The sequence below is a fragment of the Zootoca vivipara genome, chromosome 11, assembly GCF_965207765.1.
Source record: "Zootoca vivipara chromosome 11, rZooViv2.hap1.1, whole genome shotgun sequence".
Classification (NCBI taxonomy): Eukaryota; Metazoa; Chordata; class Lepidosauria; order Squamata; family Lacertidae; genus Zootoca; species Zootoca vivipara.
The window spans coordinates 11,380,696-11,396,059 of NC_142594.1; the positions used below are offsets into that span (position 1 = coordinate 11,380,696).

General features: G+C 43.5%; 1 protein-coding gene across 2 annotated transcripts in view; it reads left to right on the forward strand.

Annotated features, from left to right (window-relative positions):
- Positions 1-15,071, forward strand: part of KIF15 (kinesin family member 15) — a 50,221-nt gene extending 35,150 nt beyond the window's left edge. Inside the window, exons 28-35 of one of the 2 annotated variants that reach the window (XM_035130123.3) lie at positions 1,458-1,562; positions 1,932-2,087; positions 2,379-2,488; positions 4,284-4,356; positions 5,232-5,269; positions 13,025-13,190; positions 13,783-13,914; positions 14,166-15,071. In XM_035130123.3, the coding sequence (XP_034986014.2) occupies positions 1,458-1,562; positions 1,932-2,087; positions 2,379-2,488; positions 4,284-4,356; positions 5,232-5,269; positions 13,025-13,190; positions 13,783-13,914; positions 14,166-14,237 (852 nt within the window). In that variant the 3' untranslated portion in view covers positions 14,238-15,071. Of the gene's footprint in view, positions 1-1,457; positions 1,563-1,931; positions 2,088-2,378; positions 2,489-4,283; positions 4,357-5,231; positions 5,270-7,931; positions 11,473-13,024; positions 13,191-13,782; positions 13,915-14,165 lie in introns of those variants that run through there. The other variant, XM_088654133.1, reaches the window with a different exon arrangement.
- Positions 15,072-15,364: the final 293 nt, after the last annotated feature.

A 15,364-nucleotide genomic window follows, 5' to 3' on the forward strand; every position in this document is an offset into this window, starting at 1 on the left:
CAATTAAGTACTTAAAGGGCTTGCCGATCAGAAGGTCGGCGGTTCGAATCCCCGCAACGGGGTGAGCTCCCATTGCTTGGTCCCAGCTCCTGCCAACCAAGCAGTTTGAAAGCACGTCAAAGTGCAAGTAGATAAATAGGGACCGCTACAGCAGGAAGGTAAACTGCGTTTCCATGTGCTGCTCTGGTTTGCCAGAAGCGGCTTAGTCATGCTGGCCACATGACATGGAAGCTGTACGCCGGCTCCCTCAGCCAATAATGCGAGATGAGCGCCGCAACCCCAGAGTCGGTCACCCCTGGACCTAATGTTCAGGGGTACCTTTACCTTTACCACTGTAATGCTCAGCTATGATTTAGGACTGGGGTCACTAATGTGGGCACAGTGGCACTTTCGAGGGCTTCTTCTAGTTCCTGCCAAGACTGAGCTCCCACTTCAGGACCTTTAGATTGCCATTATTTTTACAATTGTGTGGTGTCCTCAAAACAGCCACCAAATCATAGGCCACCTCTGTTGGTAGTTTTGAAATGGTGGCTTCCTGCCTAGGGTCCTTTTTTTTTGGTAGCTCATGGCAAGCACCAGATTGACTATTTTTTTCTGTGCCAATCCACCAGGGGTGGGTGGAATCGCCAAAGTCATTTTCCCCGGAACTCCACCTATGGTGCTTCTTGCACCATGAGGTCCAGTAACTGCAGTAGCAACTTTGCAATACAGTGGTCCCTCGACTTATGAATTACCCGACATCCGAAGTTTTCGACTTACGAACGGGACAAATGGCCGCATACTTACGAATTTTTCTACATCCGAATGGAAACCGTTGGCGGTTTTAAATGCGGTTTCCTCGACTTACGAATTTTTAAATGCGGTTTCCTCAACTTACGAATTTTTCTGAATATTTTTTTCCTATGGGAATCTGCTTTTCGACTCACGAAATTTTTGACCTACGAATGCGCATTCAGAACGGATTAAGTTCGTAAGTCAAGGGACCACTGTATGGGGTTTCTCCTCTCTCACACACACCCTTTAATTTCTTCTGCCATTGCAGCCATAGCCCATCATTGCAGCTTGCACCGGCTATGGCTAGAAACCCAAAAGCAGTCCCTTTTGATATCGGTTCCTTACTAGTGTAAGTAGGCTATGAATATGCATCAGTTCAAATGTCACAACAGACTCCAAGGATACAAAGGAAACCCATTAGCAGCTGGAGATGTGTTATCCAGATTGAAATGCTTTCATACTACCTCAGTATAAAAGTCTAACTTGTGTTCCCAGAGACCCTTGCTGGGGTGTATTGTTTTATAATACATGGTAAACTTAGGAACTAGCAGGATGAAACATTTGGAAATATTCCAGATTCTCAGGAGAAATATCTAGAACCATGTTTGCCTATGTCAGTCAAGATAGGCAACAATTTGTGACCTTTGAATACCAGTATTTTGATCTCTTGCCGTTTTCTACAGCTGGACAAAATGACAGGAGAATTGGAAAACAGGAGAAGTGAATATAAAGCTAAAGTGCGCCAAATAGACCAGTTTATGGACTCTGCAGTGACAACCCTTCCACAGGTATGATTGTTCTTAAGAAATCATTTGTTTTTTATTACCTACAGTTACTTCCATGAAATGTATACCTGCAAGTTTGTCAAAAGAGAGGTCCTGATCTATAATTAGGCAAAGAGCTATACTAGAGGTAAAAGGTTGTTCATTATTCCTTCTGTTGTGAATGCCCCTTGTCATTGCCAATCAATTAAAATTGTAATTTGAGCCTTTTGACTAAGTGGCTGCAAAAAAATGGGAAGAATTTGTGTTTTTTTAACTGAGCATTGCCTGTATAAAGGTTTCATAATTTTTTTTTCCATAAGCAACTTGTAGTACACAATATTCTAAAAGAGTTTCCTGCTTAACTGTTCAAATGGTTTTGTGTTTCCTTGATAGAGCCCTCAAACTCCTCCCAACAGTCTGGCAAGATTGTTAGAAACACATGAGCAGGAGATAGCAGATAGGACAGCCTCTGCAATTACCCTGGAATGTCTTGTATCCGAATTAAATGAAGAAAGAGATGCTAAAAATAGTGAAATTCTAAGACTAAAGGTAAATGCTTCAATCACTTTGTATATTGAATCAGATCATTTGTGAACTATTGTAGTGTACATGCTTAAAGTGCTGCCATTTTGAAAATATGATCTTAATAATCTTGATGGAGCATATTTTTAAGAGGAGCGGAGAGCAAACATGCCATTGGGCAAACAGAGATTGGAGAGAGATTTGGGCCTTTTTTTGTTGATGTGAAGCATGCAAATTTGGTACGGACTTCAAGAATACCTGTCACTGTTATGAAGTGCTAATTTCAAATCAACGGAATCATATTGTCCTCTTGTTTAGGCTCAGTTGTGTGAATTGGAAAACCTCCGTCTGGAAATGCAGGAATTAATGGAAAGCAACAGAAATCTGCAGAGCCAGCTTGAAGAAGTGAAGAGAGGAAGAAAGATCAGGTACAAATCAGTGCCAAATAATAGGATGGCTTGTGTTCAATTCTTAAGTAACAACTAAAGGGAACGTGTTTTTTGTTTTGTTTTGCAGAATTTGAACCAATAGTTTGAAATACTACTAGACTTTGCACATTATTACAATTGACTTTTAAAACTTTCCTGTTGTGCTTTCCAAGGATACTTGCCTCCCAACATACCTATTTTCCCCTGTTCAGGGAGCAAGTCTTTCTGCAGCACAGATGAGAGGTGGGGTGTGTGTATATCGCTCAAGCACTGTTGAGTGGGGGGCTTTCCCCATTGTGGCACTGGTTCTGTTCTGCCAGAGGACAGGCAACTATCAGTCTGGTAGAGCCAGTCAGAAACCAGCACATGTTTCAAAATATGCAGCAGCACAGCATGCATAATTATAGGAATGTGGCCTAGGTATCAGTGCCCTTTTAAGGTGCCCCGGAGGGAACAAAAGAGACAAGATGAGAGCTTTTCCAGAATTTGAGCTTTTCTTCAGAAAATAAAACACAGGCAATTTGCAGGTTAACCATCGAAGACTGTCCCAGAAAAAGAAGGACTGGTGGGGGCAATAATGAGGAGAGGAGGAGGTGTCAGTGCTTGCAGGGCAGGGGGTGAGATTGAACTGGTAGAAGCTGGAAAGTTGACACCTTTCCTTATGCCCTGTCCAAAACACAGAAGTGTGTGGACCATAGAGAGGGCAAAAGGAGGTGGGAAAAGACTATTCTCAACCACAGCTAGAACCTACTGGACGCGGGAGTGCAGAACAAGCCACCTAGAACTAGGAGTTCAGAGTCAGTCAAGTTGCAGTAAGACATCTTCAGGAATCACCTTGAGTTAAGGGGCTCAAAGGTGTGAGTATGGGCACCAAGCTCAAGAGCCAGCTGTTCCCAGCAAGGCCACTCCTGGATCTCGGAGTCTTGCTTGAATCTCACACCAAGTTTCAAGGTCTAAGACCAGTTACAGTCTTTGAAAACAATACTAAATACTGGGTCCTGGAATTTCCTGGGGAACAATGGGGGTATGATTATCTTTGTCTTTCTCCCCTGAACTTGCAGAGAAGGAGGTGTGGGTTCTAGATGGGCTTACTTCTTGTAAGGACACTTTAAACACCCAGAGTTCTCCATATCCAACGGAGAAGCAATGCACGTTGCCTTGATTGAATAAGAAAATTGAGGAGACTAAGCATAAGTGACTCCAAGAGGTCCCAAGCCAATGTATAGCCACTCCTATGCCCATCTTGATATAGAATGCTGGCAGGAAACTGCAAAAGCATTTTGTCCTAGCTTGCTAGATTTTGCCAGTTTACAAATGTAGACTAAATGGAAACTTGAACCAACATGATCCTGTAGGGATCCAAAATGGAGGTGAGCTGGTGCACACTGGCAACACTCCTCTGTTTCCACAGATGCTTTGGAGCTGCAGTTGAGACAGGATGTCGTGGAATCACGACCTATTTCCTGGCCTTTTTACATTCCTTTGTCTTTGTGGTGTAGCATACCCAATCCGTAAACTCAATAGGTAGTCTTGCCCTGCTACCATCTGCAATATGGGGAATAGTGATACTGGAAGATCTTGTATTTCACATGCTCCAAATACTTAAAATCCAATGTTTAAATGGTAATTAATATTTACTTGATATAATTGTATAAAGTGTTTTGCATGTTTTAAGTTGTCATTGATTGTAATGTTGCTATCTGCCCTGGGACCTTGCGAACGGTGGGCAATAAGTCTTATTTATAAATAAATAAAACAAAATAAAACTATTTCTCATCCTTGGGTTTCTTAACAGTGGCACAAAGTATCCAGATATTAAAGACCTAAGAGAAAGAGATAAGGAAATTGCAGAAGGAAAAGTAGCCAAGGTACTGCATCTTTTGATTTAATTATGGCTGTCATGTTTTGAATTTAGTTATTGCTCATGTCCTTGACTTGAACTATTGGTTTAACTTTGACTGTTATTTCAGTCAAGTTTATTATACAGAAAAAGTAAAAAAGAAATTAGTTCATTCAGATAAATTGCTTTGGATTCAACTCCCTGCTTGCTCCCCCACGACTTTCCAAAGTGGGGGGGGGGAGTTGCCCTAACCACAATCCCTGGTAGGTGCATACAGTATATCACGGTCATATGCTGAAAAAAGCAATGTTGTTACTATGGAAACTTATCTTTACAATGTACTTTCCATCAGCACCAAGTCTTTTAACAGTTGCAGAGCTAACAGAAATGGACATAAATTGCATTTTTCTTCAAGAATATAACAAGGTTCTATAGGTGGCTATAGTTACAGATACAGGCAACTCCCCATTTACATCAGAGTTACGTTCCAAGACACAGTGCTTTTAAGTGAAATCACTTACATTTGAAACACCATTGGGAAAAGCCTGCAAATGCCATCTAAACCTCTGGAAACCCTTGGAAACCCCTTTAAAAAACCAGCAGCACTTATCAGATGCCAAACTCCACCACAATTGCTCCCTCTAAATCACCTTGCTCTCCACAGGCCGCAACGGTTGGTGCAAGGGCTCCTGGGGCTGCATTTGCAAAGGCTCATGGGATTGCTAGGCACTGGGCTCATTGAGGGCCAACTTGAAAATCACTTAAGGATTTTGTGCATGGACATGCATAAATTCGTCATTGCCAATTTCTGATTACTTGACTGTTGCTGACTGTTGTTTCATTGCTGCTATAACTTCTAAATACTGCAGTTAAGTACAGTTTTGTTTTCATATTTTTTTTCAGAGTAAAGCACTGGAAGAAACACTGAAAGTTACATCAGAGTAAGTTGAGAATTTCTGAATTGATTAAAAACATTAACCATTTGCACAGATATTAACCATTCACTTACACAGCTAAGCTAAGTCTGCATAGCACAAAATACTCACTTTTAAGATTAAGAAAGCAAGGGTTCCAAATGGAGTGACTTAGCTTTCTGAAACATCAATTTGTTCTTTGCTTTTAGCCAGCAGATGGCAGCAGAAAACTTGCATATTTGCCAGAAGACTGCTTTCTAATTAAATACTTTTTACAAATTTAAATCATATGAAGCTGGTTTGGAACCAAAGATTATGTGCAGGTTGAACCTGAGTACAGTAGAACCAGATTACAAGGAAGGAAATGTGTTTTTAATTGATTGATTTATAATGTTTATATCCTGCTTTATAGCCCTCAAAGCAGCTTTCAAAAGGTTCTCAAAATAAATGATGGAGGCAAGTCTTTCTGGCAGTTAGCAGACATTGTTATACAGTGGTACCTCGGGTTACAGGCGCTTCAGGTTGCAGACTCTGCTAACCCAGAAATAGTACCTTGGCTTAAGAACTTTGCTTCAGGATGAGAACAGAAATCGTGCGGCAGCGGGAGACCCATTAGCTAAAGTGGTACCACTGTAATTCATACCTTAATGCTTATGTTGAAAATTCCCTGGATTGCAACACCATAAATGATAGTCTATGTGGCAAAAACAGTAATCGGTCAGTTGTAATTATTAGGGTTTTATTCACAAGAAGTCTCAAATCAGTTTCATAACTGGTGTGAGAAACTGACAAAAATGCAGGAGCTGTTAGCTACTTTCAGAAATTATTTCTGACAAACAAAGGAATTCATGGCATCCGTTTTGAGATGGAGGGGCAGGTAGAATAATACTGTTGTTAAGAAAAGTTGAAGTGAAAATAATATAACTGTTAAAGAAAGAAGTGATGCAATAGTAGATTATAGTGTCAGGCAATTATCAAGATGCCTGCATTATTTTCTGTCGGTGCAGTCTTCTCTATTTGAGGGCCCGATTCTGCTTTCAGACATTTTTCTTGGACATGGAACATGTTCCATTGGAACATGCTGTTCTACCCCTTTCCTCTTTACCAGCATTGTCAACATCAACAGCAAAGGAAGCTTCTAATTAAAATCAATGTGTGTTGCAATGTTTTTTAGTCTAGTCAATCAATGTTTAATGAAAGCCATACAAATGATGTGCTTCTACAAATCTAAGCACTTCGGTGTTTAAATATTTTAAGTTTAAATATTGTTATACTTGCATTAGTTTATAAAACCTATGTGGTTTCTTCTCCCAGCAGAATATGTGGGACATGCAATCCTATTATACACATTCAGAAATAAGTCTCCCTGAGCTCAGTGGGACTTGCTTGAAACTAGGATAGGACAGGATTACAATCTCAGTGAGTGAAAGTTGCTACTGCATGGAATAAGCAATATGCTGTATCTAGGTGAAACCTTGGTTCATTGCAATGCATACTGGGAAGGTCTGCAAAGGAGCCTGGGAATAGGCTAAGAGAAAACCTGAGTTTCTGAGAAGCTGTCCTTTTGCCCTAAGGGAGGAATTTCTCTCCTGTCAGCCCCCTCCCTTTTGATTTACATGCTAATTGGAGATTTGCTTTAGCTGGGAAAGGATGTCTGTTTTGAGAAGTGTTAGAATCACGAAGGGCTGGGCCTTAATTGGTTTATTGTCTCCGGCTGTCCTGAGAATCGAAAGGGAGTAACTTATCCAGGGCCGTTTGATATGTAAACTTAAGACATCTGGCTTAACTCCTAATGAGATGAAAAGAAGAGTATCCTGTTGATCGCCTATAGGCTCATTCAAGAATCAAAGTAAAATGTGATTGGCTTAACACTGAAAATACACACGTGGGCTAAATCCTTAAGACCTGTGGGTTTTGAAATGTTAATTGCTAGAGTCTGAGCTGGAGCTGAAGTTTTGCTATGCTCTAACCTGGGGCAGATGTAACAACATGTGCTCTCGCTGTGCCCTGCCAAGCTGGAGAAGGCACAGCGCTGATTTTCCTGTTAGTTTCCATACGTATGTATAAGTTAATTAGTTTATATCTTTGTTATTTTTAATTGTAACCTTTTGCTGAGAACTGCATAACCACCCTTGTTAACCTTACTTTTGAATAAATAGTTAAGAGAAGTTCGTCTGGGTTTTGTTCCTTTGGGCTGCTTAGCTGAATCCAGTCCTAGACTGCTCGCACCCTACCAAGCCAACTTTTTGTCTGAATTACCCTAGAGGTGTTCAGTGGTGGCAGCAATACCGATACTTCTGTGTATTTTAAAATAGAAGTGTGGGAGAGTGCGCTTCGTCCTGCCTGCAGAGTCCAGCAGCACCTTGGTTGAGGGGCTGGAGCAGGGAGAGACAATAGAGGTGACTCCCCCAACTTTGTGACATGTTGGCATTGCGGTGGGATCTCGACTTTGTCAGCCAAGGGTGAACAAAACTATTGTTTTATAGACGCAGTTCTCAAGAGGTTACAGGTGTTTTTATTTTGATTAGAGAGCTAGGAAAATGGCATCAGGTTTTGGGCATAGTGAACTGTTTTAAGCCTCAGAGGATTGGAATCAGGGACGGAGCGTTAACCCCTCCTTCCACTTTGCGGAACCACTAGATTGGTCCCTTGCATGAATGCCGATAAGGGACGCATATTCCCCTTTTAGACCTTCCGAGGAGTTGGAAGCCGAGACGGAACACGTCCAGGAAGTGGAGACTTCAAGAAGCCCTCGGGCAGCCCACGAGCATTGGACGCAACAACTGGCCGAAGCTGGAGTGCGGGGCCAGGAAGCGCCTGCTTCACCTAGTCCATCGGCCGTCAGGAGAGGAGCTTCACCTTTGCGAAGCCATTGTGAGGCGGGTGAGGCGGAAATAGCCACTGTACCAGCGTACCCGAGGGGCGTCGGTGTAACAACGGCGGAGCCAGTAGCTCGTCCCAGAGAGATGGCGTCGCCACCTCCACAGGGGGTCAAGTGGGTTCACGACGACGCCCGGGGGGGCTATTATGCCCGGAAACATTCGGACTGGGTGGGTCGTCGGCCGGGCAGAGCTTTGACGACCAGCCCAGAGAGAGGTGGATATCAGGAGTTAATGGTGCAACTCTGGGAAAGCCGGCCTCACGTCGGACAGGATTGTCCAGAACCTGAATTACGACCCGTTGCTGTGGGTCGGAGGGCTCCTACAGGAGAACGTGAGTACCAAGAGTTGCCAAGGCGACTGAGGGAGGATGTTGGTCTGCGGGGGCGGCATTATGCTGAACAGGAATCCAGACCTTGCCCGTTGGACAGCCCTCGAGGAGTTAAATCTTCGGAGGATTCCTGGGAGCTGAGAAGGCAGCCATATGTATATGTAGGGGGAGGAGAACATTTATCCCGAGCTAAGGCTTTAGCAGCATATGTGGAGCAAGAGGCCCGCCGTTTGGATGGACAGGGCCCAAGGTATCTTGCTGCCCCTGAATACTGCCCAGACCCAGAGAGTCGAGAGGGGGCTGGCCAACGCCCTCGCGAACTTACAGTAAATGACTTTAATCTCGAGTATTTTCCTGCATATGATCCACCCATGGATGTACTGAGTTACCTGACTTTGTTCGAACAAACATGCAAGGAGATGGGTGTCCCTTTAAGGCTGTACATGTGCTTGTTGCGGGTTTTAGTAAAAGGAGAATTAGCTGAACTGATGGGCCTATTGCCTAAGCAACATATGTTTCATTATGAAACTTATCGCCAACTTGTGGTTCAGAGGTTCACTCTGCATTCGGAATATTATCGGCAAGCGTTCCGGAAGGCTGGGAAGGTGGGACCCACAGAGAAGTGTCAGTTGTTTGCTTCGAAGCTGGAGCAGAATTTTAGGCTGTGGCTGTCCACCAAAAATGTGCAAACGTTTGAGGATTTGAAACAACTTCTGCTCCTAGAACAGTTTCAGAGCAGACTGCCTACTGAAATTGCTAGCCTAGTTGCGGAACAATGTCCAAAGACGCTTCGAGAGGCAGCGCGCCTGGCAGAGAATTTCCATCTTAATGGGGCCCACCTGGCACAAAAGCAGCAACTGGTGGGGAGCCGGATGGTGACCCCCGGGCCAACGACCTCTGGGCCCCCTAGTAAACCTGCTCCCCAACTTAAAGACTTTGAGTCCAAATCTCCATTTGGGAAGAGAGGTCCATCACCCAGCGGCAGGAAAGGAAAGATTGCTCCCTCGTCAGGGCTGTGCTATTTCTGCAAGAGGCCTGGACACATTAAAGCTTCATGCCCCCTGCTGATGGCTAAGTGTCCGCCTGTCGCCACATCCACACCGGCTTTGAGACATAATGTCCAGCCTGCCGAGGACTGGGATGCTGAAATCCAAAGAGCGACTGTTGGAAGTGGTGCAGGACCGGGAAGAGGAAGAGGGGTGGGAATGCCTAGTGGGGGGACTCCTACGCCCACCCCAACGATAGCAAATCCCCCTGAGATGAGACCAGCCGAGGTCCCCGTGAGGATGGCGCCAGGGTCCCAAGCAGATTGGACCAAGATGCATTTTACAGCGCCCATCATAATTAATAATATCAGAGTCGATTCGTTCAGAGTCACGGGTTCAGATGTGACAAGCGTGTCCAAAGAGCTAGTGTTGCCAGAGCAGATGCAGCATCATCCCTTGAAGATCACGCCCTACGGAGCAGAACCAATCTACCGGCCTACAGCTGTGGTGGCGGTGAGTTATAAAGGCTACTCTGGAGACCACTTTGTCATCGTGCATGACCCCAAGGATTGCGACGTTCCGGCTCTGGTTGGAAATGATTTGGGCTTTAAAGTCCACTTACAACAACTGGCGGCTAATCTTCCTGCCGTTGACCAGCCAGCCGAGGCTCCTCGTGAGGAGGAGGGAGGAGAACCACCCTGCCAGCCGCAGGCTCATGAGCACTCGGGGGGAGGGGGTTTGACTATTGCGGGAGAGTTGGGGATTCCAAGCAACAATGGAGGAGAAGGGGGGAGGGTTGTTTTGCCCCTTTCATCTGTTGCAGTGGGACCTGTGCCTCCAGGCTTGGAGGAGGGGTCCTCCCCCCCTAACCTCTCTACTGAGGGGGAATTCGAAACTGCTGAACTGGGGGATGCGGCTTCTCTGGCGATTGAGCAGCAAGAAAATCCAACGTTGCAGTTGAGAAGTGGCTGGAGTTGTTCCCAGAGGGGAAAGGAGAGCTCGCTTCCTCTATAAAGAAGGACTTTTGTTTAGACAATACTGGCCTAAGAAGGTTAAAGACCGGGACTCTATTTTACAGCTAGTGGTTCCCGAGGCCAGACGCTCTAAAGTCTTGAGCTTGGCACATTCGGGGGGGGGGGGGCTGTCGGGACACCTAGCTTTGCAGAAATCGCTGGAACACATCACACGCTATTTTTACTGGCCTGATGTACACCAAAGCGTAAAACAGTATGTATGTTGTTGTGATGTATGCCTTTGGGCTGCTTAGCTGAATCCGGTCCTAGACTGCTCGCACCCTACCAAGCCAACATTTTGTCTGAATTACCCTAGAGGTATTCAGTGGTGGCAGCAATACCGATACTTCTGTGTATTTTAAAATAGAAGTGTGGGAGAGTATGCTTCGTCTTGCCTGCAGAGTCCAGCGGCACATTGGATGAGGGGCTGGAGCAGGGAGAGACAATAGAGGTGACTCCCCCAACTTCATGCCAGCTACTAAGAATGCACTAAGCATCATTGTCTCATTTAGGACACAGCGCTAAACCCTATCAAAGGTACTGACTTTTTTTCTGTCTCCAGTGTAAATTCCAATCAAAGTAAAAGTTTCTAATGCGCCTGGGGTGACCAGTGAAATAATGACACTGGGATTTTTGCTGGCCTAATTTTAAGGACACAATCACTCACAGGGCTCAGCGGTGTGTAAAAAATAATAATCATAGTTTTGGCTGGATTATGTCCTTATTCCGCGATTGATAATGATAATTCTGCTACACCTTTTGTCATATGAATTGAGGTTTTATCTTGCATAGCTTGCCAATCTTTTTCATTTTCTTAGAACACCTTCGCATAGCACTGCTCTTGCTTCTGTGAGCAGGAAGGGAAAATGTTAAAACTGTAACGCCAGTTTGGCCTTAATAAATCATAAGCTGTATTCCCACCAAGTACCGGTACTTGGTTTTTTTAATCATTTGTTTCCTAAAAATGTTTGGGACAGCAATAAAATGACTGTAAAAAAGCAGTGCATTATTTATACATACATTAAGGGTGATTGTTGTTGTTGTTTAGTCGTGTCCGACTCTTCGTGACCGCATGGACCATAGCACGCCAGGCACTCCTGTCTTGCACTGCCTCCCGCAGTTTGGTCAAACTCATGTTCGTAGCTTCGAGAACACTGTCCAACCATCTCGTCCTCTGTCGTCCCCTTCTCCTAGTGCCCTCAATCTTTCCCAACATCAGGGTCTTTTCCAAGGATTCTTCTCTTCTCATGAGGTGGCCAAAGTATTGGAGCCTCAGCTTCACGATCTGTCCTTCCAGGGAGCACTCAGGGCTGATTTCTTTAAGAATGGATAGGTTTGATCTTCTTGCAGTCCATGGGACTCTCAAGAGTCTCCTCCAGCACCATAATTCAAAAGCATCAATTCTTCGGCGATCAGCCTTCTTTATGGTCCAGCTCTCACTTCCATACATCACTACTGGGAAAACCATAGCTTTAACTCTACGGACCTTTGTAGGCAAGGTGATGTCCCTGCTTTTTAAGATGGTGATAACCCCGCATTAATCTTGGAACAGACCCAGTGAAATTGAGTATCGTCCAAAGCACTCACAACACTTTTTTTCGAAGCAACATCTTAACCCTGGGGTGGGAAACATTTTTTTTCCCAATCAGGGCCCTATGACTCTCACACAAAAAATAATAATCAGTTTGGGTCCACACACAAACAGCATCTGTGGAAAGCTTTGAAAGTGCTGGTGGCTTTTCAGAGGCATTCCTCCTCACCTTACATCAGGTCAGCTGATGTAAAACCTGATCCACACTTTCAAGGGTATCTGAGGCTGGATGAAATGAAGCAATGGTCCAATTTGACCCCCTTGGCCATTGATTCTCCAGCCCTGTTGGAAATGTTCCAGTGATCACACAGGGTTTCTTTCCCCTAAAGAGCAGAGAAGTGGTTCAGAATAATTGAGAATCCACATGCTTCTGTGATATTACTTTGCAAGAGGAAAAATCCATCCTTTTACTTTCATCTATTGTATGAACAAATGTGTGGTAAAACTCATCCTTGGTTTGTGAAGCTACAGTGTGATGTGGTAGAATTACATTAGTGATCATGAGGGCAGATGAAGGGATTAGAATAATAGAATTGTAGAGTGGGAAGGGACCCTGAAGATCATCTAGTCCAACCCTGTTGCAATTCAGGAAAATGCAGATGTCCCATACAGGGATCAAACCTGCAGCCATACAGGGATCAGCACCACACTCTAACCAACTGAGCTAATAATGTGTCAGCTCACCAAATTATTCTCAAATAAAAGAGGCGTGCTTTCATCCCCACACTCACATGACTCAAACGAGGGTGAGAGTTCAGCGTATGAAGTATCATCTAGGGTTTACTTCTAAGTAGCAAACACTGGAAGATCAGGCAATTAAGTTCTAGCTGGTGGTAAATTTCCAACTATATTTTAAAAGTGTAAAATTCTGCATTTGGAAAAAGAAAAGTTGGAAACTTGCTGCAGACTAAATAATGGTGAATAAACTTCTTAGAGTGGCAGTCAGATTCACAATGTTTCTGTGCACAATCACGTTTGACAGGTTAGAAGAAGCCAGGAGGGAGCTTAGAAGCAAGGAGGCTGCTTTTCAGGGAATGCTTCAAGAGGTGGAACGAACAAGAGCTTTGGAGTTTAAGGCCTTCACTGAGAAAGAAGAAATGAGATCAAAACTGGAGGAAACCTACGAAGAGAGGGCAAAAATTGAAAAGGTTTGTATGCTGTGAGTTGGGTTGTGAGTTTGAACAAAAATAGAGCAATTCCGTACCCAATGTGAGAGATTTTCAAGTAGGCTTAAATGCAGGGGTTGTCTAAGTCCATGACCCCCGGAAGCGTGGTCAAACAAATGGTTAGGGGATGATGAGATTTGCAGTCCAGCAAAATCTGGAGAAGGACCACAGGATAGCTATCCTTGCTTTAAAGAAAGCATTAAAGATATAGTTCATGGGTAGGCAAACTAAGACCTTCTAAATCCAGCCCGCGAACGGTCTGGGAATCAGCGTGTTTTTACATGAATAGAATGTGTCCTTTATTTAAAATGCATCTCTGGGTTATTTGTGGGCTCTGCCTGGTGTTTTTACATGAGTGGAATATGTGCTTTTATTTAAAATGCATCTCTGGGTTATTTGTGGGGCATAGGAATTCGTTCATTTTTTCCCCCCTTCAAAATATAGTCCGGCCTCCCAGAAGGTCTGAGGGACAGTGGACAGGCCCCCTGCTGAAAAAGTTTGCTGACCCCCGGGTTGTATTCTCTGCCATTTAAACTACATTCACTATTGCTCTGGTGCTTCCCTTGAAACACAGGAGATGTCCTCGCTAAGGAAGCAGATTGAGTATCTTGCAGAAGAGAACGGGAAGTTGGTTGGTCACCAGAATTTAAATCAGAAAATCCAGTACCTTGTGAAGTTGAAGAAAGATCATACTAAGCTGATGGAGGTAAAATGAGATGAGAATCAGTTTAGCTTCTGATGGGAGCTGGAACAAATACTTTATGAAGAAAATACTTTTGTTCACTTAAGAAGAGATCTAACTTTCGGCCTTCCCATTCATTCTCTGGGGTTCTAGTTTCTTGAGCCCAGACTCAAGTAGCTTGGTTCACAGAGCCAAGTTTCTAAATATGTAAGCATGCCTAGGTGTCTGCATTTAACACTTGCAATTCTCTTTGAGTATTGTTCTCTCTCTTGTAGGAAGTTCAAGCGCTTCGTGTTGAAAACTCTTTTTTGAAAAGAAAGAGTGGACTTTGTCAAGAACCATCCTGAAACGGCATCAAGAGTTTTAATTCTATTCACAAAGACATGCAACTGGGTGGGCTTCATCCTTCCTAGCGAAACATCTCAATCAGGGTTGTTACAAATTATGTTGTGAATTCTGAGTAAAGCATTCTTGCTGCAGGCAGATCTTCTGCCTCCGTGAAATTCTCCTTTCTTATTGAGCCATGGTGTAATTCAGTCACATGTTGTAGGTGCTGGGATTATAACCATGACTCCTTATTGTTGTACTGTATTAGTATGACTTTTTAAAGTTTCTTACCTTTCCTAGATGAATTCCTGTAGCACTTCTTTCAGAATGTATATACTGAATGTGAGGAAAATTAGATGAATTGTTTGTTAAGTAATGTTTTTACTAGTAGGTTTTTATTTCCTCAGTAAAACAAAACTAAGCTTATATTTGATACTATGGGCAGTGTGAACTGCTTTTATATTTGTAATTAATGGTCATTTTTAGCCAAACACCCTATAATATGAAACATCCCTGTAAACGGTCCAAGACCAATATTAAACATACTTGCCAGCGTTGCCATCTAACTAGCAGTGATTGTGTGTCAACTGTACCCAGCTCATCTTGGAAGATCACAACACAACATTATTAATCAGGCCGAATAAAATTCATGGACGCCTATTACAGAAGACTGGGAACGTTAGAATTTAAATCTGGTGCACGGGCACCGGAGGCAATAAATGAAAATACTTGTGAAATTTAAGTTGGCTCTGCAGAAATTGACCTGAATAATAACTCTTTTCTTTGTGTTTAATTTTTATTATTTTCCCAATTTTAACAAATAAATCCAAATTAATTAAACATTTTTTAAAAAAACAATTAGGTTTTCTGCTCCTCTTGCATACATATGTCCAAATCCTCCTGATGTAGCTGCTTCATTGTTTTTTTTCAATCCTCTTCTCATCCCTCTGTTCTTTGTAATCCATTTGCATAGCTATCTGCTCTTATAACTAGCAGGTACCTTTTTCAGATCCAACTAATCACAGGTTTCCTTCTATTTTATTCACATCCCCCTCCTTTCAACTTCCTCACTACTACGGTAGTTGATAGCTAGCACTGTTCCTGCTTAGGGGGTGTAGTTTTTTACCTGGGCTCCTTTTCCATTATT